Genomic DNA, 27388 nt, shown 5'->3' on the forward strand with positions numbered 1-27388 from the left:
AACCCATAACCCAATAATCAGTTGCTAGGCAGCACTTTGACCCCATGTACAACCTTGCCAGGGATTGGCTGTTTAGTTGGCACCCTGACAACAACCCTGGGGCCCAGAGTGACAAACTGTCCACACTGTCCAGTGGTTGGCTGCCCTCTTCTGGGTGAAGGAGGAATTATATTCTCATTCAAGGATTCTACAATATTAGAATGACATCTAGATATTCAGCATTGCAGAGTGTTAGTGTGATATTGCTTACGATAAACAATACTGATAATATAAGTTTTGGCCAATTATTTTTGTGTATTTCCACTTCCTATTCATCTACAGAGTCAGTCTGGGCTTTTCATTTCCCAATTTGGTGCACAAACCAACTCTGCTCCTGGCTCTCTATGTAGGCTACTGCTGGTTTATGAACAAGTGGAGTGATAAAAGAGAAAGGGCCCATTGTTGTGTTCTGAAACACTGCTCAGCCAATCATAAACAGTCAGAAACTAATTGTACAAACTGAACACCATTAGGCTATATGATTGAATCTGCATACATTGGCCTCATTTCACCCCATAGGAACAAGTGTTTGATCTCTCTGAAGAACATTTAAACAACATTAAATAGCTGTCCATAAATATGAAACTAAATTAAATCTACTGAAACTCTCAAACTGGCCTTTGAATCAATGCATGGTGTTAATGTATAATTTATTTTCTGTCGCAACACTGTAAATGAGAGTCTCCATTAATGCAACCTCGCTGAGCCTCAAGCGAAATATCAAGTGATATATTTACTATTATATAGATAGAATTTAATATAGATAGAATTTTGTATTTTATAATCATTGGATAGTTACAGTATTTAAGCCTGCATCCCAATGTGCATACTATCCATCCTGAATTCTATGTGATATTACTAATTTTCAATACTATTTAGGGCAGATAGGGTGGATAGTATGCACACTGGGATGCAGGGTCAGTCTTAAAGGGGTCTTATGATGCAATTTCAAATCTTCCTTTCTCTTTGGAGTGTTGCAAGCTGTTCTTAGATGAGATCCCTAAAGTTGCAAAGACTAAAGTCTCAAACCCAAAGAGATATTCTTTATAAAAAGTCAAGACTTGTCCACGCCCTCCTAAAATGCCTCATTTAAACACACCCCCACATGTCTACGTCACTGTGTGGGAAGATTTGCATAACACCGCCCAAATGTTCACGCAAAGAAAGAAGGCATAACTTTTATTCTCGTTGTAGTACTGTTGCTGCCGCCGCCGCCGTTGTGGAGATACTGTGTGTTTCGTTGTGAAAGCAAAACTACTTTGTTTGGCCTTCCAAAAGAGGACACAACTACAAATCTGCGTCTACACCAAACGGCAACCTTCCTCCTCTCTCATTAAACCAACACGGAAGTCACTAAAACTACAATTCATCGACTAAACAGATGAGTTTTTAAAAAAATTCACCACCCTCACAGTTGTCATGTCACTTGCCCGGGACACTGAATCACAGTATGGTAAGGGGCGTAACATTTCCGTAACACGCTTGAGGTATTCAGCCAATCACAACGCACTGGATAGCTGGCCAATCAGCGCTTTTCAGAGATAAGATCTTTAAAAAAATGTTTTTTTAACAACAAAAAACATAAAAAAAACACATCACAACAAAAAAAAAAAAAAACAATGTTCTTTTTAGCAACGTCATATGACCCCTTTAACGATGACGCTCATAGGACTTTTATTTTGAAGTGCAGTTTGTCACGGAAAATCCCACACGTCAGCTCGCTTCACGTAGTTAGCGGCGGCACGGAAAGACAGACAGTGCTTCCTGAAAGTCGAAACAAAACATGCGTTATTGCTTTATTTCTTAAGTTTTGAGTAAACAAAGTGTTTGAAATTAATCGGAAATTACCTGATCGTTAGAATAACAAGAATGGAGCATTCGGTGCCCAAAAAGTAAGTGATAAGATGAGCTTGGCTAACCAGCTAATCAGTCAAGCTAATATTTACAGGCCTCAACTAACTAACCAAACTCAAACGGCAGATCGTTTAACGAACTAGAATAGATTATTTGGTTAATATCTTAATGTTCGTAATTAACTACAGCTACAAGAGCAGTTGTTGTTATGTTTATTGGTGTATATGTAAGTTTAGATTAGAATTTGACTTCTGCTGTCTGGACCCATGACGTTTAATGCATAAAATAAACCACGATTGTGTTTCTTCATGACAGTAAACTGAAGAAACTCAGTGAAGACAGTCTTACCAAGCAGCCAGAGGAAGTGTTTGATGTCCTTGAAAAGCTCGGAGAAGGGTGTGTATTAACATTATACTCCTTAAGTGATGTTGTATTCATAAGTTTTGTATAAAGGTTTCATATAGCTAATGACTTTTGTTTTTTGCCTCAGATCATATGGCAGTGTTTTTAAAGCCATTCACAAGGAATCAGGCCAGGTTGTGGCCATTAAACAGGTTCCTGTCGAATCAGACCTGCAGGAGATCATCAAAGAGATCTCCATAATGCAGCAATGTGACAGGTAAAACAGCCCATTAATGAATAAAAAGTAACGTTTCACTAAACTCGAATTACTGGCTCTATATGAAACATTTCCCAATGCTGCAGTTACTGTTTTCTTGTATTTTAACAGTCCTTATGTGGTGAAGTACTATGGCAGCTATTTCAAGAACACAGATCTGTGGATTGTGATGGAGTACTGTGGCGCTGGATCGGTGTCTGATATCATCAGACTGCGCAATAAAACGGTAAATAAAATACAACTGTAAATACACTACAGAACTTAATTGCATGGATAATAACACTGTTTTTTTTCTGTCTTGACACTCACCGAAGATGAGATCGCCACAGTCCTCAAATCCACCCTGAAAGGTCTGGAGTATCTGCATTTCATGAGGAAAATCCACAGAGACATCAAAGCAGGGAATATTCTCCTCAACACAGAGGGCCATGCTAAACTAGCTGATTTCGGAGTGGCTGGACAACTTACTGTGAGTATTGAAACTGTCTTGGTTTAATGTAGAACTTGCATAAACTACTAGTTAAAGGTTTGAACATTACATTTTGTTCAAATATTCTATATTTTAGAATAATAGAAAAAGTCATTAAAATATAAAACGTCATGCGCTTTTTGCTTGTTTTTTTTTTTTTATTATTGTTATTTGTTGATTTTTTTTATTTTTTTATTTTTTATTGTTATTCCATATTGTGTACATGTGGGAATTATGTTGTTTTAAACAAATACATATTGTATTTTAAGCTTTTTCATAAAAAAAAAAAAAAACTTATTTCTTTATTATTGAGCCTAAGTCATTCATTAAAAAATTACAATTAAGTTTTGTAAAAACAAAACATAATTTACATTAAAATTCCACATGAATTTTTTTTCTCTCATCCATGATCATCAAAGATCAATTTCGATTAAGTGTATCCAAACTGGTCGTGTTTATCATGTTTCATGAATTAATCATGTTTATTTATAATGACCACAAAAGGACACGATGGCGAAGAGGAACACGGTTATAGGAACACCCTTCTGGATGGCCCCTGAAGTAATCCAGGAGATCGGCTACAACTGCGTGGCAGATATCTGGTCTCTCGGAATCTCATCCATAGAAATGGCCGAAGGAAAGCCTCCTTATGCAGACATTCATCCAATGAGAGTGAGTGGAACATGCTTGTTGTGAGAAGTCCTTTATGTGAAATTATAACAAGAAACTGGTTGGTGATGGTGTCTTGTTTTGTCTTTTTGTGTCATCAGGCTATTTTTATGATCCCCACAAACCCTCCACCCACTTTCCGCAAGCCAGAGCTGTGGAGTGATGAATTCACAGATTTTGTGAAGAAATGTCTGGTGAAGAACCCAGAGCAGAGAGCGACGGCCACTCAACTGCTGCAGGTATAGAAAGAGTCAAAAATATTGCTAACTACTAGTTCCTGTTTATGATTCATACCGCTATTTATGCATTCCCTGTTTTATTTTGGAGATCTGTTTTTTGGTTCTCCATCCAAGTCGTGATCATAAACATCTGGTATGCGTTTCATTGTCTTTTCGCCAGCATCCATTTATAACCAATGCTAAGCCGGTGGGCATCCTGCGGGACCTGATCACAGAGGCCATGGACATGAAGGTCAAGAGACAACAGGAGCAGCAGAGAGAGCTGGAGGAGGATGACGAGAACTCTGTGAGATGATTTACCGACGTTCTATGTTAGTTCTTCAGTTTACGTCAGCTGATGTCGTATGTGACTGCATTGTGCAGGATGAGGAAGTGGAAGTGGATTCCCACACCATGGTGAAGTCTGGTTCAGAGAACGCTGGCACCATGCGAGCCACAGGCACCATGAGCGACGGTGCTCAGACCATGATCGAGCACGGCAGCACCATGCTGGAGTCTGACCTGGGCACCATGGTCATTAACAGCGATGATGAAGATGATGATGATGAGGTAGATCTCGGCTCGATGAGGAGTGAGTATTTATGTCTTTTTCTTTACGTTAACACTATTGTGCTGCTTTGAGAAATGTTTAATCCGATGTTTTGTTTTGTTTTTCTTTAAACAGGAAATCCTACATCTCAGCAAATTCAGCGTCCATCCTTCATGGACTACTTCGACAAACAAGAGTCAAATAAAGCACAAGAGGGTTACAATCACAACCAGCAGGACCCGTGTTTAATTTCCAAGGCCGCTTTCCCTGATAATTGGAAAGTGCCACAAGATGGAGATTTTGATTTTGTAAGTGCTCTGATGATGTTCGTATGATTGGTTGTTTGTGCATAGAGCTGAATCAACTGAATCACTGTGTGTTTCTGTGTGTGACTGAAAAACCTCGATTTTGAGGAGCTCCAGCTGCGCCTCACTGCTCTGGACCCTATGATGGAGCGAGAGATTGAAGAACTGCGGCAGCGCTACACAGCCAAGAGGCAACCCATCCTTGACGCCATGGATGCGAAGAAACGCCGGCAGCAGAACTTCTAACCGACTTCTTCAAAGCTGGCTGGCCAGATCTTATGTCCTCTCCTGTGTTCAATCTTTGTACTGATGCATCTTATTCTAGACTCCTGCTGTTTGTCCCAGTGGATGTATAAAACACAAAATCACGATTTGTTAGTTTGTTCTTTAGAATTTAAGGGTCACAATATTAGGAGTTTACTTTAAATGGAACAAATTATTCGCAATCTTAATCAGTCTCACCCTCTATTGTTATGAACTTTAGGCTTTTCTTCTTTAACTTTAAAATTCAAGCCATCCCTACATCTGTGGTTCATACTTTCTTAATACTGTAAATTACTGTGAAAGTGTGAAGTATTGTGGTTGAATTCTTAAGAAATGCTGGTTGGACTGCTGCAAAGTCATTTTTAGTGTGAATGGATTACTAAACCAAAGACAATCAAAAGTAGAGAATGCCTTAGAGCGCTTGTATTCCCCCTCTTTTTGAAGTTTGCATCACCAAGCTATAGGTTAGTATTCTGCTAATGTGGGACCATTTAAGAGTAGAGATGCCACAGTCATCGTTACTGGTATTAATTTAGAAAGAAACAAGACCCTTCCTGCAGCCATGCTTCCAATCCCATCAAAATCCCTTGTCGGCACAAAGTGAGTTTTGAAACATCTGTCCACAGTTTTGTAAATATGCATGGCTTATTTATGCTGAATGTCACTTTCTCGGTTTCTGAACGTTTCCTTGTGACATCTTCCCTATGGTCTCTTCGCTGCCACTGGCTTTTTGATGACCTATGGCAAGTATTTGTGTGAGGAAGTGAGAACTACTTTTCCTGTGGCCCATTTTAAAGTTCTCGCTTTATCTCAGGGGTTGCTTGGCTTTGAACTGTCTCTCTTTCTTCTGGTCTTTTTCAAAGATTGATTCATTTCAATTCAGTGATTTTGTGTTTCTCATTATGGAAATGGTACCATCATTACTAGGCCTGTTGAGTCTCCATAACTACCAAAAGCAATACAGCAACTCAAGGACATAGTAATGTAACAATGCCAGTAATGTGAACGACCTAAACCAGTTGCTGAATCTTTTTAGAGAAGGATGAGTTGTTTTAAATAGACATTTAAATGACTCTCACAGTGTTTATGCCCTGATTGTGGACTGATGATGTCTATAAATCTGAGTTGGTTTGAAGTATAGTCTGCTAATGATTTTTCTTTTTTTACAAAAGCTTATTCATTAACTAGTTAGGGATGTTACCAATGCCTTACATTTCCTGCATTTGTGAGTTATATCAGTTTATTTCATACTCTGTCATTCACATTTTTACTGAACACTCTAATTTATTGTGTTATTCATAATGTATGTTATTTTTTGCACTCTGCATATAGTTATTGAATAAAGGTCTGTTACTTGTCTCCTTAAACCCCACATGGACTTATCTAACAACATGTTTAATATTAGTAAATATACAGGGAATGCTATTAAAAATACACAGACAAACCAAACAGGGAAAATTTTAATGGGGATTTCCAGTCCTAGAAAATTATTCAAATGTTGTTCTAGGGTTTTTTTTTTTTTTTCCTTTCCAGTTAAAAAAAAAAAATCTTTAATAGAAATTGTTCTTTTTGAGAGCAAAAAAAAAAAAAAAAAACTTTTTTCAAAATTAAATTTTTTAGTCTGAAGTTACAAAAACATAATACTTATGGTTTGAATGTGATTTTAACATTCCCTAAACCATTTAAACTATGAACACTTAAAAAAAAAAACTACAGTAAATAAGCCAATATTTATAAAATTATATTTAGGCCTACAAACTATAAAAAAAAACTGAAAAGGAAGCTATTAAACTTGACTGGTTACATGAACTACCGTAATCACTCTATTACACAGAGCTCTGATTTATTCTGTCATGTGACAACTACTCTGTTTACGCATAAAGACCTGTATCAGCTTGTTTAACCATACATGTTGAACCTTGAACCTCCTTCTAAATATAGTTCCATACATATTATTGAATAATCGTAAATACACGTGTAATGTCTCTATATGTGGGTCGTTATGGTAGGAATCACTGACGCCTGCTGGAAGCGAATCCCAACAAACCTGCTTTCCACTCATTCATTAGCTCGAGTAGAAGTTCTCTGACAGTTGTGCTTCACGGCGGGTGTCGTTGGGATCTCAGTGTTCAGAGATGTCTGCGGTTATTAGGAAGATCATTCACACTGTAGCTGCTCCAGCTGCCATCGGGCCCTACAGGTGAGAGTCTGTCTCATGTACTGTCCAGTCAAACCAGCATGTTTACATGTTGACATGCTCTAGTCTAGCATATGGATAAGTGTGATTTTCTTTTTATACATAAAACACCACCAGCTATGAACTGATCAACCTGACATAGGCTGCAATGCAATATTTGTTCGGGGCGTGTCTTTACAAAGCGCACTCAGCAACTTGATGCGAAGATTTGGTGCGACTTACTTTTCATAAACTGTTTGGATGAGATGGCTTTTATTCAGAGAAAAATCCCATATACACCTAAAGCCCCTATTAGACAAGGCATATACAGGTAAGAGTCTTCTCATTCACTTTAATGTTACAAAACAATAGCATTTGGATTTAAAACTGTTTTAAATAGTAAAATATGGATTTTATGCATGCATTATGATAAGATTTCTGTAACGCTCCATAATACCACCGTTTTATCATTTTTAACAGGGGGCTTCAACCCCCTTTATAAAAATATAAAAAGCTTTCTCAAAAAAAAAAAAAAAAAAAGATATTTACCATTTACAGATGTGAGTTTTTTTAATTTAGTTTAATTCATTAATTCATGTATGAATGTATGTGTGTATTTTGCATAAAATGCTATTGCAAGTGGTTACAATGTGGGTGTTGATGTTTTAACCAATAGACAGTATGAGGAGGAGGTGTCAAGTTCATTGACTTGACCAGAGGTCAATGTGGTTTGTTCTGCCTTTCCAAAGCCATGTTAAACATAACCATACTGTTAAAGTATTTCTGGCACTAGATTAGTTAATGTTTTTGCATATATTTTATATTCCACTTTATGTCCGGCTGATTACATGATTTAAACCAGCATGAATCAAAATTGATGAGATTTAATGTATGAGCTGACCGATGATCTTGCAGTTGTGTAAACGTTGTGCTAAAACAAATGCCATTCATTTTTGCGTTATGTAACTTACTGAACTTGTCTTGAATTAGACGCATATTAACTTGGACTTGGCATTGTCTTGGACTATGATCTCAAGCTGAATTTGCACTTGATCTTTGTGGTCTGCAATGCTACTGTGTGATATTTTAGTTTATATAATATTCAGTATCCAATTTATGATTAATAATATCCAAATATACTATGCCCAACCTTAAATAAAGCAAGAAAACATCTCGGTTACGTATGTAACCACGGTTCCCTGAATAGGGAACGAGATGCTGTGGTGACGTCACCGTATGGGAACACCTTTCAGTGTGACGAATGTCTGAAGCCCTATACCATCCCGCCAATTTTATTGGCCAAATAGCGCTTGGCACCGCCTTACGCATGCGTACGCATGGTATACCTGAGTGCCGCGCGCTATTTCGCTCAGATTTCATGAACTGAAGAATGCTATCAAGGTACGGAACGGCCGTGACCGCAGCATCTCGTTCCCTATTCAGGGAACCGTGGTTACATACGTAACCGAGATGTTCCCTTTCATAGGTCACTTCGATGCTGCGGTGACGTCACCGTATGGGAACCCTATACCATAACGCCTGACGTACCTGATAGTTGGGATCCAAGGAAAGCATCTGCTCAAGCGGATAGAACCCGGGAGCCAGGAGCCATCCTCACATCCAGACTGTAAAACTTGACAAAAGTGCTCGGAGAGGACCATCCTGCACAGACATCATATATAGAAGATCCACTGAGAAATGATTTCGATGAAACCACTGCTCTCGTGGAATGAGCTCCAATTTCTAAGGGCGAAGCGAGTCCGCGCGCCTCATAGGCTAAAGATATAGTCTCCACCAACCAATGGGACATGCGCTGCTTTGTGACAGCACAGCCTCTATTTTGTGTCCTAACAGACAACAGCTGGTCGGACTCACGCCATGGAGGTGTTCGATCAACATAAGTCTTCAGCACTCTGACAGGGAAAAGACTCAGATCTCCTAGCCCCGCCTCAGCAGGGAGTAAAGCTTCCAAGACCACTTGTTAAAGTGAAAGGGGTTCGAGGCGACCTTAGGGACATAATTAGGTCTCGGTTGCAGCAGTACTTCCCACAAACCCTGGTGAAAAGTCCATGCACGAGGGCCAAACAGAAGAGCCTGCAAATCCCCAACTCTCATGAGGGAGGATAAAGCCACAAGAAGAACTGTCTTTAAAGTAGGATTATTTATTTTTTTATTTATCAAGGGCTCAAACGGATGTTCTGATAGACCTTGCAACACAATGAATAAATTCCATGAAGGAACTCGTGCAGGGCGGGAAAGGCCTTAGCCGTCACAAACCCTGTATAAGCAACAGACCAGCGGATGATGGCCCACTGAAGTACCATCTATATATACGTGGTTAGCTGAAATGGCTGCCACGTAAACTTCAAGAGAGGCTGGTGTTACTTCATCAGAAAAACAGTCTTGAAGAAACTCCAGTACTGAAGCCACGGGGCAGTAAACTGGATCTAAATTATGAATTCCACATCAGGCAGTAAACAGTTTCCATTCGAAAGCATAAAGCGTCTCGTAGAAACTGCCCTAGAATTCATTATAGTCTCGGTGGTTCCAACTGAAAAACCGGGACATATTAACTCACTCCCCGCTCAGAGGCCACGCCCACAGCTTCCATAGATCTGGCCTTGGGTGCCAAGTCATCCCTCGTGCTTGCGATAGTAAGTCCTGTCTGAGGGGAATCTCCACGGAAAGCCCGCTACAGATTGACCAGATCCGCAAACCACGGGTGTGTGGCTCCACACTGTCCATTTGGGGGTGCAACCTCCATTCCCCTTGCTCCAGGCTCTGTTCGGAGAACAAATCCGTTCTGAAGTTCAAGTGCCCGGGGACATGAACCACTCGGATCGACAGAAATCTGTTCTGAGACCAAAGAAGAATTATCCTCGCCAGCCTGCACAGGGGGTGAGAGCGTAATCCTCCTTGCTGATTCAGATACGACACAACCGCCATGTTGTCTGACCTGAGTAGTACATGACGGCCGATCAGCAGATTCAAGAAATACTGGAGCGCTATAAAAAACTGCCAGCAATTCCAACCTGTTTATATGCCAGCCGCGTTGTGTCGCCGTCCATGCTCCGTGAGCTGGGCGTCCTTGACAAACAGTTCCCCAACTGGTCAAAGACACGTCCGTCGTGCCAGTCTTGCGGGAAGCACGAATCCCCAGCTGAACTCCAGTTGAAGGAATTTAGCTGACATCCATGGTTTTATCGACATAACACACCTCCGTGTCACCGAAATCGTACAATGCGGAAAACAACGGGGTGAAATGTTTTGGCTTTTCATCCACCACTGAAAATGGGCGCATGTGAAGCAAGCCCAGACGGATTACAGGGGATGCTGCTATCATAGACCCAAAAGTCTGAGGCACAAACTCACCGTCACTGCGCGACCTGCTATGAAATGGCGCAGGCATGACGTGAGAGACTGAACACGCGGGAGAGATAGTCTTGTTGTCATCGCGCAAGAGTCCAAGTCTATTTCCAGAAGGTTATCCGCTGAGAGGGAATAAAAAACACACTTCTGGAAATTTGTGCATAAGCCAGGCTGTTTAGGTGATTCAGCACAAGATCCCAATGGGAGTGTGCTTGAGTCTGCGATTGTGCTAACACCAGCCAATCATCCAGGTAATTCAATACACGAACGCCCTGGAGCCAAAATAGGGCCAGAACTGCGTCCATGCATTTCAAAAATACTCGATGAGCCAAGGCTAAGCCGAAGGGAAGAACACCGTATTGATACGCTTTGCCCTCTAAAGCGAATCTGAGGAACTTCCTGTGTTTCTTGATGATCTGAATATGAAAATATGCATCCTTCAGATCGATCGTGACAAACCAACTCTTTGGTTGAATCTGAGACAGAATAGACTTTACCGTTAACATCTTGATTTCTTTCCTCATCCTGAGTGCAAGATTCAAACAGCGTAAATTGCCACTTTTTTTTTTTTTTAGACAAAAATAGCGGCTGTAAAACCTGACTCCATCTGAGACGGGTTTACTTTATAGCCCCTATTCCCAGCAGAGACGCTCCTGCCGCAGCACCACGATTTCCTTTGGTCGCTGCATTTCATTGTGTATAATCCTGAAGCGTATCCACGGCAGGATTAAATCCAACAAAATTAACATCAGGCCACGCCGCTAGCATGCTTACGGCAGCTGTGTGGGCCGTCATAAACGGGCCGTCTTAATCAGCCTCTTGTGCCGTCCCTCAAACTCTGAAGGCTAGATTGTGCAGAGTGTCTGAGGGGGCGCTCAAGTGATAGCTCGATCCAATGATGCTCGAGGTGCCTTTGCTGCGAGACAGTCAATGTTAGAGCGTGGGGACTGCAGTGAGAGGGTTGGATGTGCATTAGCAGTCCAACAGCGCTCTCCAGTGGAGGGCACAGTCCCTGACGAACAGGAAGGGAAGCGCATGCGTCAAAGTCACTGCGATTCGTTGTGTATAATCCTGAAGCGTATCCACGGCAGGATTTAATCCAACAAGATAAACATAGGGCCCCGCTGCTAGCGAGAACGCGGCAGCTGTGTGAGCCGTCATAAACGGCTGTCTTTGTCAGTCTCTTGTGCCGTCCCTCAAACTCTGAAGGCTAGATTGTGCAGAGTGTCTGAGGGGGCGCTCAAGTGATAGCTCGATCCAATGATGCTCGAGTGCCTTTGCTGCGAGACAGTCAATGTTAGAGCGTGGGGACTGCAGTGAGAGGGTTGGATGTGCATTAGCAGTCCCACAGCGCTCTCCAGTGGAGGGCACAGTCCCTGACGAACAGGAAGGGAAGCGCATGCGTCAAAGTCACTGCGTTTCGTTGTGTATAATCCTGAAGCGTATCCACGGCAGGATTTAATCCAACAAGATAAACATAGGGCCCCGCTGCTAGCGAGAACGCGGCAGCTGTGTGAGCCGTCATAAACGGCTGTCTTTGTCAGCCTCTTGTGCCGTCCCTCAAACTCTGAAGGCTAGATTGTGCAGAGTGTCTGAGGGGGCGCTCAAGTGATAGCTCGATCCAATGATGCTCGAGGTGCCTTTGCTGCGAGACAGTCAATGTTAGAGCGTGGGGACTGCAGTGAGAGGGTTGGATGTGCATTAGCAGTCCAACAGCGCTCTCCAGTGGAGGACACAGTCCCTGACGAACAGGAAGGGAAGCGCATGCGTCAAAGTCACTGCGTTTCGTTTGTGTATAATCCTGAAGCGTATCCACGGCAGGATTTAATCCAACAAGATAAACATAGGGCCCCGCTGCTAGCGAGAACGCGGCAGCTGTGTGAGCCGTCATAAACGGGCTGTCTTTGTCAGCCTCTTGTGCCGTGCCTCAAACTCTGAAGGCTGGATTGTGCAGAGCGTCTGAGGGGGCGCTCAAGTGATAGCTCGATCCAATGATGCTCGAGGTGCCTTTGCTGCGAGACAGTCAATGTTAGAGCGTGGGGACTGCAGTGAGAGGGTTGGATGTGCATTAGCAGTCCAACAGCGCTCTCCAGTGGAGGGCACAGTCCCTGACGAACAGGAAGGGAAGCGCATGCGTCAAAGTCACTGCGTTTCGTTGTGTATAATCCTGAAGCGTATCCACGGCAGGATTTAATCCAACAAGATAAACATAGGGCCCCGCTGCTAGCGAGAACGCGGCAGCTGTGTGAGCCGTCATAAACGGGCTGTCTTAGTCAGCCTCTTGTGCCATCCCTCAAACTCTGAAAGCTGGATTGTGCAGAGTGTCTGAGGGGGCGCTCAAGTGATAGCTCAATCCAATGATGCTCGAGGTGCCTTTGCTGCGAGACAGTCAATGTTAGAGCGGGGGACTGCAGTGAGAGGGTTGGATGTGCATTAGCAGTCCAACAGCGCTCTCTAGTGGAGGGAACAGTCCCTGATGAACAGCAGAAGTATCAGGAACTGCTGTAAGGGGATTGAGGACGAGAGGCTTTTGCCGTCCAACTAGGTTTTCTGTAATGTCGGCGAGATTAGCCAAGGTGGCGCTCGACCGTTAACATCCCCATCATATAACGGTTCACTGCTCGGGCAGTATGTTTGGTAGCACTTAGCGCCAAATCTGTTGCCCCCCCGCAGCTTTTTCACAGCCTCGGTTGTGATATCTTTCTCGTTAGAACCGCCATCAAGTGGAGTAAATTTGCCGAGATTAGACGCGACTCGACACGCCTTCGAGAGGGGGCGAGACTTTAGGCCGCGGCCGAGTTCGGCAAGAGAGTTCGTCCACCGGCGGCATCGCTATATAACCGCGGTCCGCCATGTCAGCAATGATGGCGAAACCCGCAGCGTTCGTGACGCGCGCTGATTAAGGCTGCTTCTAGGACCTCGAAACCTATTGGTGGAGGTCCGTGAATAAGGGTAGCAGCTCACGGTGGGGGGGGGTAGTTTATCCACCACGCGGGTAACCACATTCAACAGCTCACTGAGAAAGGGGAGGCGCGTTTCTCCTGTCCGCTTGGAGGGAGAGAACCGCATGTGCCGGCCAGAGCGTACTCTGAGTCCGAAGCCGCGGTGGACAAACATAGTTAGTAAAGCAAATCTGCTGATTTAACACACTCGAGTGGGGGAGAGCGAGTGAAGTGGAAAAAACTCCAGCGCATCACTGTCCTCATAATCCAAGCCGCACACATCACCCCAAACCACCGCCTCGTGCGGCGCCTCGGCGACCGCAGAAGCGTAACGGCGGGGGTTAGACGCGAGGCGACCTAGAGAAAATACACTTCCAAGCGCAGAAATGTAGCCGCAGGCTATCACAGAGAGAACATGCAGAGAGGCTGCTAACCGAACCTCTCATGAGTGCCTCCCCGTGATAAACCCGTTATACGGCTCTTACCTTACGTTGACTCATCGCGTCCGCGAAGAGGAGTTGAACACTGCTCGAAGAAAAAAACGCTGAGAACACGAGATGGTTTCCTTAGGGCACAGATGATTCGCTTTCCTGAAGGAAATGAAATCTGAGCGAAATAGCGCGCAGCACTCAGGTATACCATGCGTACGCATGCGTAAGGCGGTGCCAAGCGCTATTTGGCCAATAAAACTGGCGGGATGGTATAGGGCTTCAGACATTCGTCACACTGAAAGGTGTTCCCATACGGTGACGTCACCGCAGCATCGAAGTGACCTATGAAAGGGAACTTGATTGGCTGTTGGGCTAGTTATAACTGCAGTGCACTGGTTGTGCCAGCAGAAGGCAGAGGAAGACAATATTTCCCACAATGCATTGTAATGTATATTAGTAAAACATCCGTATTCCTTCCAAAATCAGAGTTCACTATTAATTCACATTTTAAATTATATTGCTACTACTTTCAGCCAGGCTGTTTTGGTGGACCGTACGATGTACATCTCAGGACAGATCGGCATGGACGTTGGTGGACAGCTGGTGGCAGGAGGAGTGCAGGCTCAGGCCAAGCAGGTGACAAAACGCATGTAGTTGCCCTTAAATAATTGTTGATGTTTTGATAAATAAAGGATTCATACACAATCCTGTATTAGAATTATATTTCAAGTAATTAATATATTAAGTATATATGGTCAGTTTGGATTTCATATTGACTTAATATACAAACTAACAAGTTTTATTGCACAAAGCAGTTATTTTCACTTAAACGTCCAATATTGGATAAATAGTTATGCATGTTTCAGTGTTTTTCCTTACAACTTCATAGGCACTCATTAACATGGGGGAGATTCTGAAAGCTGCTGGATGTGGATATGAAAATGGTAAATCATCAAGCATCACCTGCTTAAAGTAATAGTTCACCCAAAATTGACTCACCCTCACGCCATCTAGGATGTATGCTGTTTTACATATGGGAACCCAAAGCAACGGGTTAGCGTTAAAAATGGCATAATAATGGATTTGTTTCTTACAAACATGTAGCTTTTCACTTCACAAGACATTAACTGATGGACTGGACTGGTGTGGATTACTTGTGGATTATTGTGATGTTTTTATCAGCTGTTTGGATTTGCATTCTGACGGCACCCACTTACTACAGAGGCTCCATTGCTGAGCAAATGATGTAATGCTACATTTCTCCAAATTTTTTCTGATGAAGAAACAAACTTATCTACATCTCAGATGGCCTGAGAGTACTTTTTTAGCTAATTTAGATTTTTGAGTGAACTATTCCTTTAACTTGTCAGTTCTTTCTTACAAATTTTCAGGCATTTTATAAATGTGCTTTTAGTTTAATTTTTTATTATTTACTTTTTTGCAGTTGTCAAAACCACAGTGTTGTTGGCAGACATTAATGACTTCAATAACGTCAATGATGTTTACAAGCAGTGTGAGTATGAATAGAAGAATCATGGTGGAAGAATTCATCACAGAGTGTACAGATTTGCCTTACAGTTTCAGTAGTCTTGCTAATGTAGAAAACCTCATTATTGGGAATGACATTGGTGTCCTTTGTTGTGGAATTAAAAACAATCGTGACATTTGTGTTCCCTGTATATACCTTCCCTAAAATAACTTTACTTCCCATTCTGCACTTTAGTGCTAATGATTTATACAAGTTATTGATTATTCAAATGTTCCACAATGATGCCTCTGTGCATCCCTGGATATTTCCTCTTGAACACAAAGCTGATGGGTAATCCTATCCTGTCTGCGTGTAAAGGGATACAGTGCAGTTCTGTGAAACGAAAGCCTCCTCTTTACGAGGACAACCCATCATCACTGCCTCCTACCACACAGAACTTTCCGTGATGTGACATGCAAACCTGGAGCATCAACAAATACTCTGAACTGAATTCATGTCATTCTCTCTTTAAAACTGATGATGCAATTAATGATGCATATAAAAACAGGCATAAGAGTCTGCTTTTCATTATCACAAGAACTACAGTAGTTAACTACACCAGATGAAGATTATATCTTATATAGCTCAACTTTACTGGGTGTTTGGTTTATCTTTGTCATCAGTAAAGAACACACATTTTCCCAAAGTCTGAAAACTCTGGTTTTTATTTCTCGGTTTCTTTTCTTAAGTTTTCAAGAGCAATTTCCCAGCGAGAGCTGCCTATCAAGTAGCTGCCCTGCCCAGAGTGAGTATTAAACACAGACTAGTTAGTGGTGTTTGCTAAGGTAACTACACTACTGTTCAAAAGTTTGGGGTCAGTAAATCAGCATGTTAGAATGATTTCTGAAGGATCATGTGACACTGAAGACTGGAGTAATATGCTGAAAATGAAACTGTAATTACAGGATTTAATTACATTTTAAAATATATTGAAACAGAAACATTATTTTAAATTGTAAAAATGTCTCACATTATTACTGTTTTTAATCAAACAGATGCAACCTTGGTAAATATAAGAGACTTCTTTCCAAACACTTAAAAGTCTTACTGACCAAAACGTTTGAAGAGTAGTGCAAGTATTAATCTTAAATGTATTAAACTTGGCACAAAATCCATCTCACACTGTTTGAGCTACGGACATGAAGAATACCTCAAATTATATGACTTCTTGGGGAGAGCTGTGATGTTACTTTACTGAAAGGAAGGAAAATCCCATAAATCTGCATTGTGTTTATACCTCATTTTAACTTCACTTTCTGTTATTCAGGGGGGACTTGTTGAGATTGAAGCGATCGCTGTGTTGGGGCCCATCACGGATGCCTCCTGACTACATGAACCCACATGCATCACAAACCATAAATACAGTTATATGGAGACAAACTACATGACAGATTACAAAATCAATCAGACTTTTATCCTCCCATTAAACCCATAACAGGCAAGTCACCAAGTCTGTTGCCCATTTCGCTAATATAATATATGATCATTCATCATTACATATTCTGTAATAGCAACAATTCAAATCCAAGTTCAATTCAACTTTATTTTTAAACTTGTCATTATCACATTAATCTGTCATTACCACATTAAATCAAATCACAACACAAAAACATTGCTTCCATTTGTTGAGTTCAATCTGTCATATGTGTTGCAGGAAAACATTAACATACAATAAATAAACCCCAAAAAGCCTGTTTTTCAAATATTATGTCCATTGTCATTTTAAATGTATATAACATTTTATTTCAGTTCGTTAAAATATTACATAATTATATAAATAGCACTTCACAATTTTTCAGTCTCTTTGGCTTTTTGCATTTTTTATAGAGGGGTAATGCCACTAAAATAGGCACCGATATTAAATATTGAAGGAAATCTCTAGCTAAAGCCAGCCATTATAATTCACTAAACTATAACTGGAGTGGGATGTTTGTAATCTTTGTATATAAAGACAGGCACAGAGTCTCTGAAGACCAGTTGGTCTATATCTTGGCAACGAACAAGAAATATCTATATAATAAATAAGCTAATGTTCCACTGTATGTTTAAACTATGCGTGGTTGAGTCTGGATTCTGTAGTAACTGTGCCAAATGATGCACACTTAACCATCTTCACCAGAGGCTGAAAGAGATGAAGTGGTATGGGAAATCAGACAAGACATTTATCCTCAGGAGAAGATGAACTTTTTAGGTCTGTCTTGCATCATATTACCCTACTTACCAGGTGCTTCCTCTGGTGGGGAAGATTCAGCCTGGGCCTCAGTTGTGTTTTCTGTGGAGATAGAGATGCATGTAATTATTTCATTAATTTAGGCTCAATTAAGATTTTTTTTTCTTCATAATCGTTGAAGTAGCCAAATAAATTATATCCTCTTCCAAAAAAAGTTACACTGATAAATACATTTTATTAAAATGAACAGAAATTCTCATATATAAATATAATCGGTCACGTCCGGTGACTTTCTCATGTTGGACTTACTAAAAAAAAAAAAAAAAAAAAAAACTAATAGAACATATAAAATTCATATTTAAAATCAGTTGCTGTTTCCAGCAGAGTATTCATTCTTATTGCATTCTGTTCTGTGGTTAGTCATTATGTTACTTGACAATGTCAAAGTATTTTTCCACATTGCACCCAAGACATTTGCATCCGTGGATAAATTGTCATTTACATTTAAAATTCAGGCAGTGAGGCATGCGGTGGCCCTCGCCACATTTAAGATCTGGCCAAACAAACTACTGTTAAAGATGAAAATAATGCACTACTCCCAATTCCATTTTTTACTGTGTATTCATAATCCCGAAATGAAACCTGTCCATCTAACTGGAACCTGGTTCGAGTAGTCAAAATCATTTCTTTTTTCAAGGTTCAGTTCTCCTAACCTTTTTCAGACCATCTGCTAGAAACCCTTAGTAAAACGTTCAGTAACTGGGCTGGAAAGGGGAAACTAAGCAGGGCAGTGTTGTACTCCTGGGTCACCGAACAGTTAGTAGGACACTTGTCAGGTTACTTAGAGTTAAACAAACACACTATGACCCATTTAAACTAGTGCCATCACCTTTCACTTAAGTATGACTGTGTAAAATAGTGCTTTAACTTCTTATAACAATACAAAGGTATTCCAGGAAGCCTTCATTGCAAAAGAGAATGTGCAAGGTGTTTTGCATCTAGAGATACGTCCCTTGAAAGTACCAAAGCCATTTGCATGCACAAGCCCAGAACACAAGGTATTATGTACTTTAATCTTGAAGAACTACTCTGAGCCAGTTTTTCCATGAGACTTTGCTCACTGTCCCTTTAAGTTATGGAAACTGGCAGAAAACAAAACTTTCGTGCTGTTGTATGTAAATGTGACACGTACCACTTGGTGCTGCCTCGTCGGTATTCTCAGCTGTCGTGGAGGGGCTGGATTCGGGTTCAGCAGGCTGGTCAGATGTAACGGCCTCAGCAGCAGCTGCTTCTGGTTCACTGTGAGCTACAGCAGCCTCAGAGCTCTGGATTTCCTCTGAGGCATCAGGAGCTGCACTGCATGTCTGTGGAGATTCCTCAGCCTGGGTTTGGTCTGGAATCGTCTCACTGTCTGCTGCAGGACCACCATTTTCATTACTTGTTCCTAGAGAATAAGATTGTTTTCACCAGGGTTATTATCGTGAACTGAGAGCATTAAAAGAAATCATTACTTGAAATAAAATCAACTTTAAAATAAAATAAAATAAAATGTGATAAAACAAAACTAAAATTGAGAAATGTTGCCTTGGCAATTAGCGCAAATAAGCTGAAGTTGAAGCACTTTACTAAAACTAAATATATATATATATAAATATAAATATACATATATATATATATATATATATATATATATATATATATATATATATATATATATATAATTCTAAATTCAAAATATATATAAAAATATAATTAGTATATCAATGATTGAAAAAATACCTTTTTAAATATTATTTTACATGTTATAATTATTTGATTATAAAACATTCCAAAAATGAAAATGGTTATACAATAGTGCAATGGTACAATGAGTTTTTTTCCCCACTATTATTTCCCACATATTATTGATCATGTGTTTAGGCATATACATTTTAAAAGAGGTACAGCTAGACCTGCACAGAGAAAGAACTTGTGATATATTGTGTCATTTCCACACCAGAATTTTTATATATTATTTTTTCCAGACAGGTTTCCACAGCACAAACCATCTCAGTTTCAATACTGATAAAATAATCAAATTTGAGTTCTGTATACTCAGCTCAGTTCAACACATTTTACTATATTTAAATCTTTTCCACAGAATTCACATTTCATCAATACAGAAATAGGAAAAAATGTGTTATGTCCTTTCTCATTTCCCCATCTTCTGTGTATCAAGTGTCAGTAAGATAGAAGAGAACTCTTTCTGAGACCTACTTTTAATTTAACAGAAACCCTTAAACTAAAGCTTGGTCCAGTCTATTATAGAAGCTACACTAGTAAATATATGAAGCTGAAAGCAATACACTGACATTCTGGTTAAATGATAAAACCTAACGTAACAACAGGTGCTGAAAGAAAATGGATGTATTAAAACAGGCAAACTAGCAGAGCTTTATGGCATCACACATCTGTGATCTAAAGCACACAACATTTACATGAAACCTTCTTCTCAGTTCCATAAGCACACACTTTGTTTAAATGTCACCACTGGCAGGTTGACATGCATCATCACACTTGAGGGAGCTCCTGAGGTGAGGAAGACCTCCTCTGATAACCTAAAATATATTTCCTCAAATTCCAAAGAACTCACTCAGTGTGATAGCTCAGGAAACAGACATGTGACACCAACAAAGTAAAACACAAATTTCCTTCATTTGTTTGACAAATTTAAAATCAATACAAACAAACTCAAAATTCTATTTAAATGCATTTGTTCTTTGCGTTTTTTAAAACACATTTTATGACTGTTATTGAGATTGCGATCAATATCAAAATTTTAGGTTAAAACGCATGTTAATGTATAAAGAAAGGTTTTGTGTGTGTATTTTAGGTGTTCTGACCAGTCAGCATTTAAAAATTTCTAATAACATTTTTTTTGTTGCTGCAGTATGACAAATCCATTTTTAAAAGTACAAATATTTTGTTCCTGTAGCGCAAATGAGCATGATGCTAAAAGCATCATAGTCATCGGTTTGTATCCAGTAATTGAATTAAAACATCTGCCAAAAACATGGGATCATAAAAACTGCATGCATGTTGAATATAAAAACCATATAGTGTGTTTCTCTGAAAGAATGTTCATGAATTTAAAAGCAGTTATCAAATTGCAATTCAAAACTGTCATCTAAACCATAAAACATCCCTTTTCTTGTAACTTTCAGTTAGTGTCTTATGGTTTAAGCTCTGGGCAAGCCGTTTAACCTTAGGTTTCTCCATGGGGAAGTTTCTCTGTGAGAGACGCTGGAGTCAAGTTGACCTAAACTGTATGGTGGACTGATGACAGCATTCTGGATAAGGATCTGGGTGCCTTACACAATGGCTGAGGGTTCAGTTTCAAGTTAGGGTGACCCAGGATCCGAAAAGTAAGAAAGATCACAATCTTCCTCCATCACTCAAGGATCTACCATGTATTTTAGCATTCATATCTACATTATGACATCTATATCACACTATGTATGTACCAAATACAGTGCCCGCTTACCTAAAATTCTTCCTTAACCTCATGAAACACCTTGCAAATCAACTATATTTGACAAAGTATAGCTCATTTATGATTTTTTGGGTTGTGTATTCTTACCTGATGTGCTCCCATCTTGTTTGGTGTTGGGTCGTGTTGTGTCTTGAGCTGTGGTCTGGGTGCTAGAAGCGCATCCCATCGTGTCTTCCTCTGACAGGAGTGAAGTCGAGCACTTTAGTGAGTGTTGTCGTGCCCAGCGGCGCACATCTACTTCAAGTGCAGAAGGAATGTGCTAATTAAACGCACAGTTGATACAGACAGCACTTATTCCCTGCTCAGGGAACACATTGGGTGTATCCGAGTGTGTATGAGCGGCGCCCATATGCAAACCTGCTCTTATTCCCTGTAACTTTAAAAGTCACAGATGAATTTGCAATGCTAAAACATCAGCGACGTTCTGACTGTCCTCTCTGATTCAAATGCGAAGAAATTACAGGTGACACTTTGTGTTCAACTTAAGTTCTAACAACCAAAAATAACGATATAAACCCGATAACAGGTTTAAGGAGTAAATTTATTCTAACTTTAAAATTACATCCCGTAGGCTACTTTATGTGTTGGTTGAGTAATGATTTTGGCGACATCTACAGGTGACTTCTGGAGTAGCGCTGGCCAACCCGAACTAGACTGTCATAAAAAGTACTGTAGTCTGTACATCTACATCTCAATAAATATTCCTACCGTCAATAACTACATCTTCAACAGTGGTACATCATGTCTGTTCGCAGAGAACGCTATACATGCTTATGAAACTCACTGCTAATATGTTTTTAGTTGTATAAGTCATTTTTTAACATTTTCTTTCAGAAAATAGCTACTTTTGATTTTATAAAAGGGGGGAAAAAGTGACTTACTGTACTGCTTTTGAAAGACAACTAAACATAACGATATAAACCCGATAACAGGTTTAAGGAGTAAATTTATTCTAACTTTAAAATAACATCCCGTAGGCTACTTTATGTGTTGGTTGAGTAATGATTTTGGCGACATCTACAGGTGACTACTGGAGTAGCGCTGGCCAACCCGAACTAGACTGTCATAAAAAGTACTGTAGTCTGTACATCTACATCTCAATAAATATTCCTACCGTCCATAACTACATCTTCAACTGTGGTACATCATGTCTGTTCGCAGAGAACGCTATACATGCTTATGAAACTCACTGCTAATATGTTTTTAGTTGTATAAGTCACTTTTTAACATTTTCTTTCAGAAAATAGCTACTTTTGATTTTATAAAAGGGGGAAAAAGGTGACTTACTGTACTGCTTTTGAAAGACAACTAAACATGTGGCCTAACACTTGAAGTGTTTGGTCTCCTGAGAAGAACAATACATTGTTTTTACAAATTAGTAGACATCTTCCTCTTAATGATGTGCAAAACAAACATTTTATATGCCTTTTTAATTCATTTCATATAATTTTGTTCTCCATTATGAGAAACACATAGATATGGAACATAACACATAGAATGTTAAGGATTTGGCAGTACAGTAAATGCAAGAGTAACTTCAGCCAGGCCCTACTGTTGGCCTTCCTACACCTTTTTAAGCAGAAGGCCATAAGGTCGGATCGAGCTCTTCACGATTGCTTTTTCTTTCGCAGCAGATGTGCCTACTGGTATGGGGACCAACCAAATGTTTTTGTCCTTGATTTCCCTCTTCTGGGGGTTGATTCTATTCTGCATGATGACTTTGTAAGTTTCCCCATTGTTTTGCGACGTGAAGTTCTTGCTATTCGCAAACATATCTGCCACGGTGATGTCTGGAGATGAATAAATCCCTCTTCCGTACGCGTGACGGTCTCCCGCCTTGAAGTGAGTCTGTATGATGCCCTCAGCCCCCTTTAAATCGGTTCCGTGGTAGGAGACGGGCCACTCACCGGGCACTGAACGGCTCCTCCATCCGTCTGTGCCCAGCCAAGCGTTCCCGTCCGGATATTTGTCCCGGACCTTTAGGGCAAAGCGCATCCAGCCGTAGGGCCGCTTGTACGGCTCGTCCCCGCGCAGGCACACTGAACCAAACTTTGGCTCGGACATGTTCGTAAAGTCAAAATCAAACACTGGATCAAAAAAGTCATCGGAGATCACAAATAATTCCTTTCGGAGAGAAGAGCTCACAATGTCGCTTTTTTGGGTCTCTTGTGAATCCTTCTGATCAACTGACAATCGCTTTAGTAAAGACGTTAGACAAGTCACATTTTGCACTTCTTTATCAAGTAGGGCGAGAGTTGTCAGATTGGTAATTTGCAGTTGAGTGGCTTTATCTAAATCTTTACAATCTGACTGCAATTTCACCGTGACTCCCAGAATAGCAGAGAGCGCCTCAGTCAGGATATATTTGTTCACCTCCATCGCGTTATTCGAACTTAATAAGAGAGCAAAAGTTCTGATTATAACACAATAGCTTTTCGTCTTTGGCTTTGCCGCACAGCGTTGCACATTTGTATGTGCTGCTTATTTAGCACACCTGATTCACATCAGCAGCTCATTAGCAGAGAACTGAACTTGGCTCAAAAGTGACCAAAGCCTTGAAATAGCTAACTTTTTTATATTAAGTTTTTGTTCAATAATATTTTTTCTTTATTGTTTTGTATTTTGAGAGAATTTTATGGTACTTATTTTCCAATTGAATTAGTATTGTTTAAACAAAATATATATATATATATATATATATATATATATATATATATATATATATATATATATATATTGCAAGAAAATACAAATACAATAAGGCAATATAAGATCATAAGAAGATCCTAAAGAACTGAGCACAAATCAGAATCTATATATATAATTTGTATTTTTATTTTCTGAAAAAAAAAAATAATAATCCAAGTTTGCCGTTATTGTTTTTTTAATCCCAATCATATCCACGATTTTTGTGTGTGCATATTTACCATTATATAAATGCCATTATATAAAACATATTTACCATTATATAATCAGAAGGGTATAGAAAAGTTTATGAAAGTGTCACTCCACAATACAATAGCAAAAAAAAAAAAAAAAAAAACATAAATATGAATAGTATTTTTATGTTACATTAATCAGTGTCTAGCACACCTTCCTAAGGAAAGGATATAGACCGGAAGATATTGCAATTACTAAATAATAGGCTATATAGACAGACTTAAAGAAGTTCCAGACTTGTGGTCTTATTATTTCAGTTATTTTGCCTTTAATGTAAATAAACATGTGCAAACAATATATTTGCTCTTGTGAATTTATTTCGTTGTTAATTACATTGTGCAAGCTGTCTCTTTAATACCTCGTGGTTTATGTTTATCCACGGATGCAAATGTTTGGGTGCAACTGGGTCAGGCTTGCGCACTTGCTTCATATGTTGCTCGCAGGCGCTCTCAAGTGGCCAAGACCGCAAGTGTGGGTATTTGGGCAAGGGGTTGGTTTGAGTCCCGGCTCCCGGAACTTTCCCAGTTCGCCTCTCTCTCCCGCTTCACTTCCTGTTTTCTTACTATCTAAAAAAGGAATGTAAAAAAAAGTCTGCCCCGAGTTCACAGGTTGAATGTCCGACTTTAAACAGCATTCTAGACGTTATTTCTGGAAAAATCCAAATTCCGAGTCAGGCATGCAGCCTACAATGTTTTGTGTTTTTAATAGCCCATGCTTAAAGACAAACCATGTGCAAATTCACCATTGCTGCGCATTTTCTTCTTAAAACTGCAGTGTACCAAAGAGACTGACCAAATCCCTAATTTCCTAATTGGACAATGATTTTATTTGCTGGTTTGCAAGTGTAACTTAACGTTACAGGTAACACATCAACTCACTAGCCAGTTTGTAGGGATATGATTTGAATTGTCCTGTCACTTTGCACGCAAGCACTGTTAGAGCTCTGAAATTTGCCTCCACACTAGTGATTAGATTTACTGATCTGGGCTGCTGCCTATCGCAAGCGATAGCTTATAATGTTCCCTTGCGTTACTCAATAATTGCATTCTTACTATTAACAATTCAATTTGTGAGCTCTACAACTTGCTTCTTACTACAAAGCTCTCTTTAATCGTTAGCCTACTAGTAAGAATTAATTTAGAAAGCTCTCTAATTGGCATTGTTACGAGTAAAAAAATAAATTACAGTGAGTAACGCTGAGAACATTTTAACCTAATGCACCACTTCTCGTCTTTTGCTGGAGGATTTGCGATGAGACAAGAGGACACTTTTCAACCCGTTCTCCCTCCAGATAAATTCTACATCTCTAAATTTCTGCGTATTATTCAGACGCCGTAAGTGCTCTTTTTTTGCGCCACACCTAAGTAGCCAAAATACATTTAAAATCCTGCAGTACTCCAATCAGTCTCAACAGAACATCACACACTGGAAGGGTTGTAAAACTTTATTTCATACATAACATTGTTTTTTTTTTTTTTTTTTTTTTTTTGAGAAAAAATATAGCTTACAAGATATATCTAATTATCAGTGAACTTGTTTTTGTTTTAGAATACATAATTCATTAAGAGAGTCTTTCCCTTCTGTATGTTATAATACAACAGCATAATGTTTTATGGAATTCTGTCTTTGTGTGAACCACTGAAGCTGAGTAATTTTCATTTTCTCTAGAACTTAAATGACATAAGAAATCTATTAAAATTATGAAATCAGTGAATGAATGTGTCAAATTTATATAATTGTCCTGTTTCAGTGCAAATAGCCTAATATAACTGATAAAACTAGGTCATTTTATCTTTTTTAAAATTTCTTGAGCCTACACTAAAAAGGCAGAGAACAGAAAATGCAGGCCTAAAGAATTCCCCAATGGATTAATAAAAGTTTTGATTTAGCTTTGAGGTGGTAATTAACGATATCATTAGCTAAAAGTCCAAGTCTTATATGTTGAAGAGTAGGCTCCATTCTGAGAACAATTCCAGCAGGCATGTTTACCTTCCTACACCTCTTTAAGCAGAAGGCCATATGGGCGTATTGAGCTCTCCACGATTTCTTTCTCTTTATCAGCAGATGTCCCTTCTGGTATAGGGACCAACCAAAAGTTCTTCCCCTCGATGATTTTTCTATTCTTGGGGTTGACTCTGTTCTGCATGATGACTTTGTAAGTCTTTCCATTCTTTTGCGACGTAAATTTCTTGCTTTTCGCGTATTCTTCTGCCACGGTGATGTCTGGAGATGAATAAATCCCTCTTCCGTACGCCTGACTGTCTCCCGCCTTGAAGTGAGTCTGTATGATGCCCTGGGCCCCTTCTAAACCGGTTCCGTGGTAGGAGACGGGCCACTCACCGGGCACTGAACGGCTCCTCCATCCGTCTGTGCCCAGCCAAGCGTTCCCGTCCGGATATTTGTCCCGGACCTTCAGGGCGAAGCGCATCCAGCCGTAGGGCCGCTTGTACGGCTCGTCCCCGCGTTTGCACTCATCAGACTTTGACTCGGACATGTTCGTGAAGTCAAAGTCAAACTTTGGATCGAAAAAGTCATCCGGGATTGCAAATATTTCCTTCCGGAGAGAAGAATTGGCGCATTCGTTTTTCGCGGTCTCTTGTGAATTTTGCTGATCACCAACAAACCACCGCGCCAGTAAAGTTGTTAGATAAGACACGGGTTGGACCACAAGCGCAAATGCTTCATAACCAAGAAGGGCAAGAGTTGTCAGACTGGTAATATTCAGTTGTATGACTCCATCTAAACCCTTACAATCTGACTGCAATTTCACCGTGACTCCCAGAATAGCAGAGAGCGCCTCAGTCAAGATATATTTGTCCACCTCCATCGCGTTAACACTCAACCTTATCAAGAGAGCAGGATTTCTATTATGTCGGAGTCAACGTTGTTATTTATCTATCACCCTTAACACACCCATTTCCACTCACATTCACTTTTGCTTTTAGTTTAAAGGTGGTCTTAACTGGTCTATTCTTAGCTGGTCTCCCAGCTGGCTAAACTGATCTAGCTGGTCTTTTAAACAAAATTATTTAAACATAATCCTACAGGAAAGATCTTTAAAAATGTGTTGAACATGAATAATACATCCTCATTGTGTGATCTCTGGGTTGAGTGTAAAGCATAAATAACATTTTCTTTCTGTTGACTGTTAGACTGTTAAAGTTCAACTGAAAGCAAAAGTGTACATGGGTGAAAATGGGTGTGCTAAGAATAATAAGATGAATCATGTTTTCTAGTCAACGCAAACAAAAACTTTGCACCCTTGATAAGCTCATGATTGAGTAATACACAACAACAAACTTAATCAAACTTG

At 40.0% G+C, this 27388-nt stretch overlaps 3 protein-coding genes across 4 annotated transcripts; 2 read left to right on the top strand and 1 right to left on the bottom strand.

Annotated features, from left to right (window-relative positions):
* The first annotated feature begins 1747 nt into the window (after nt 1-1747).
* Nucleotides 1748-6354, top strand: stk3 (serine/threonine kinase 3 (STE20 homolog, yeast)). Its single transcript, XM_019105483.2, has 11 exons — nt 1748-1931; nt 2209-2289; nt 2384-2512; nt 2624-2738; nt 2817-2981; nt 3486-3653; nt 3752-3889; nt 4050-4175; nt 4253-4460; nt 4554-4726; nt 4811-6354. The coding sequence occupies exons 1-11, from the start codon at nt 1909-1911 to the stop codon at nt 4967-4969; spliced, it is 1485 nt and encodes a 494-aa protein (XP_018961028.1). The 5' UTR covers nt 1748-1908; the 3' UTR covers nt 4970-6354.
* Nucleotides 6355-6945: 591 nt separating this feature from the next.
* On the top strand, nt 6946-17113 carry LOC109062442 (2-iminobutanoate/2-iminopropanoate deaminase-like). Of its 2 annotated transcripts, none has more exons than XM_042745123.1 (6): nt 6946-7187; nt 14439-14541; nt 14795-14849; nt 15350-15418; nt 16123-16178; nt 16701-17113. In XM_042745123.1, the coding sequence occupies exons 1-6, from the start codon at nt 7123-7125 to the stop codon at nt 16758-16760; spliced, it is 408 nt and encodes a 135-aa protein (XP_042601057.1). In that variant the 5' UTR covers nt 6946-7122; the 3' UTR covers nt 16761-17113. The 2 variants fall into 2 exon arrangements, with proteins under 2 accessions (XP_042601057.1, XP_042601058.1); XM_042745124.1 differs by lacking the exon at nt 6946-7187 and adding an exon at nt 7328-7494.
* A 168-nt stretch (nt 17114-17281) lies between these two features.
* LOC109062465 (testis-specific gene A8 protein-like) lies at nt 17282-21474 on the bottom strand. The gene is made up of 4 exons (XM_019079557.2): nt 21223-21474; nt 18796-19047; nt 17655-17705; nt 17282-17555 (listed from the first exon to the last, which is right to left on the bottom strand). Exons 1-4 carry the CDS (start codon nt 21299-21301, stop codon nt 17536-17538), a joined length of 402 nt encoding a protein of 133 aa, XP_018935102.1. The 5' UTR covers nt 21302-21474; the 3' UTR covers nt 17282-17535.
* Nucleotides 21475-27388: the final 5914 nt, after the last annotated feature.

This window comes from Cyprinus carpio, chromosome B19 (genome assembly GCF_018340385.1).
Source record: "Cyprinus carpio isolate SPL01 chromosome B19, ASM1834038v1, whole genome shotgun sequence".
In the NCBI taxonomy this organism is placed as follows: Eukaryota; Metazoa; Chordata; class Actinopteri; order Cypriniformes; family Cyprinidae; genus Cyprinus; species Cyprinus carpio.

What these genes read in the sequence shown, in the direction of transcription:
- stk3 (XM_019105483.2), top strand. Translation starts at nt 1,909, where the DNA reads ATGGAGCATTCGGTGCCCAAAAA. An exon ending in CAGACATTCATCCAATGAGA is followed by an intron (nt 3,654 to 3,751) that starts GTGAGTGGAACA and finishes TTGTGTCATCAG; the next exon opens with GCTATTTTTATGATCCCCAC. An exon ending in AAGATGGAGATTTTGATTTT is followed by an intron (nt 4,727 to 4,810) that starts GTAAGTGCTCTG and finishes TTCTGTGTGTGA; the next exon opens with CTGAAAAACCTCGATTTTGA.
- LOC109062442 (XM_042745123.1), top strand. Translation starts at nt 7,123, where the DNA reads ATGTCTGCGGTTATTAGGAAGATCATTCACACTGTAGCTGCTCCAGCT. An exon ending in GCTGCCATCGGGCCCTACAG is followed by an intron (nt 7,188 to 14,438) that starts GTGAGAGTCTGT and finishes TACTACTTTCAG; the next exon opens with CCAGGCTGTTTTGGTGGACC. An exon ending in TGGATGTGGATATGAAAATG is followed by an intron (nt 14,850 to 15,349) that starts GTAAATCATCAA and finishes ACTTTTTTGCAG; the next exon opens with TTGTCAAAACCACAGTGTTG.
- LOC109062465 (XM_019079557.2), bottom strand. Translation starts at nt 21,301, where the DNA reads ATGGGATGCGCTTCTAGCACCCAGACCACAGCTCAAGACACAACACGA. An exon ending in ACAAGATGGGAGCACATCAG is followed by an intron (nt 19,048 to 21,222) that starts GTAAGAATACAC and finishes CTTATTCTCTAG; the next exon opens with GAACAAGTAATGAAAATGGT. An exon ending in CGACGAGGCAGCACCAAGTG is followed by an intron (nt 17,706 to 18,795) that starts GTACGTGTCACA and finishes CTATCTCCACAG; the next exon opens with AAAACACAACTGAGGCCCAG.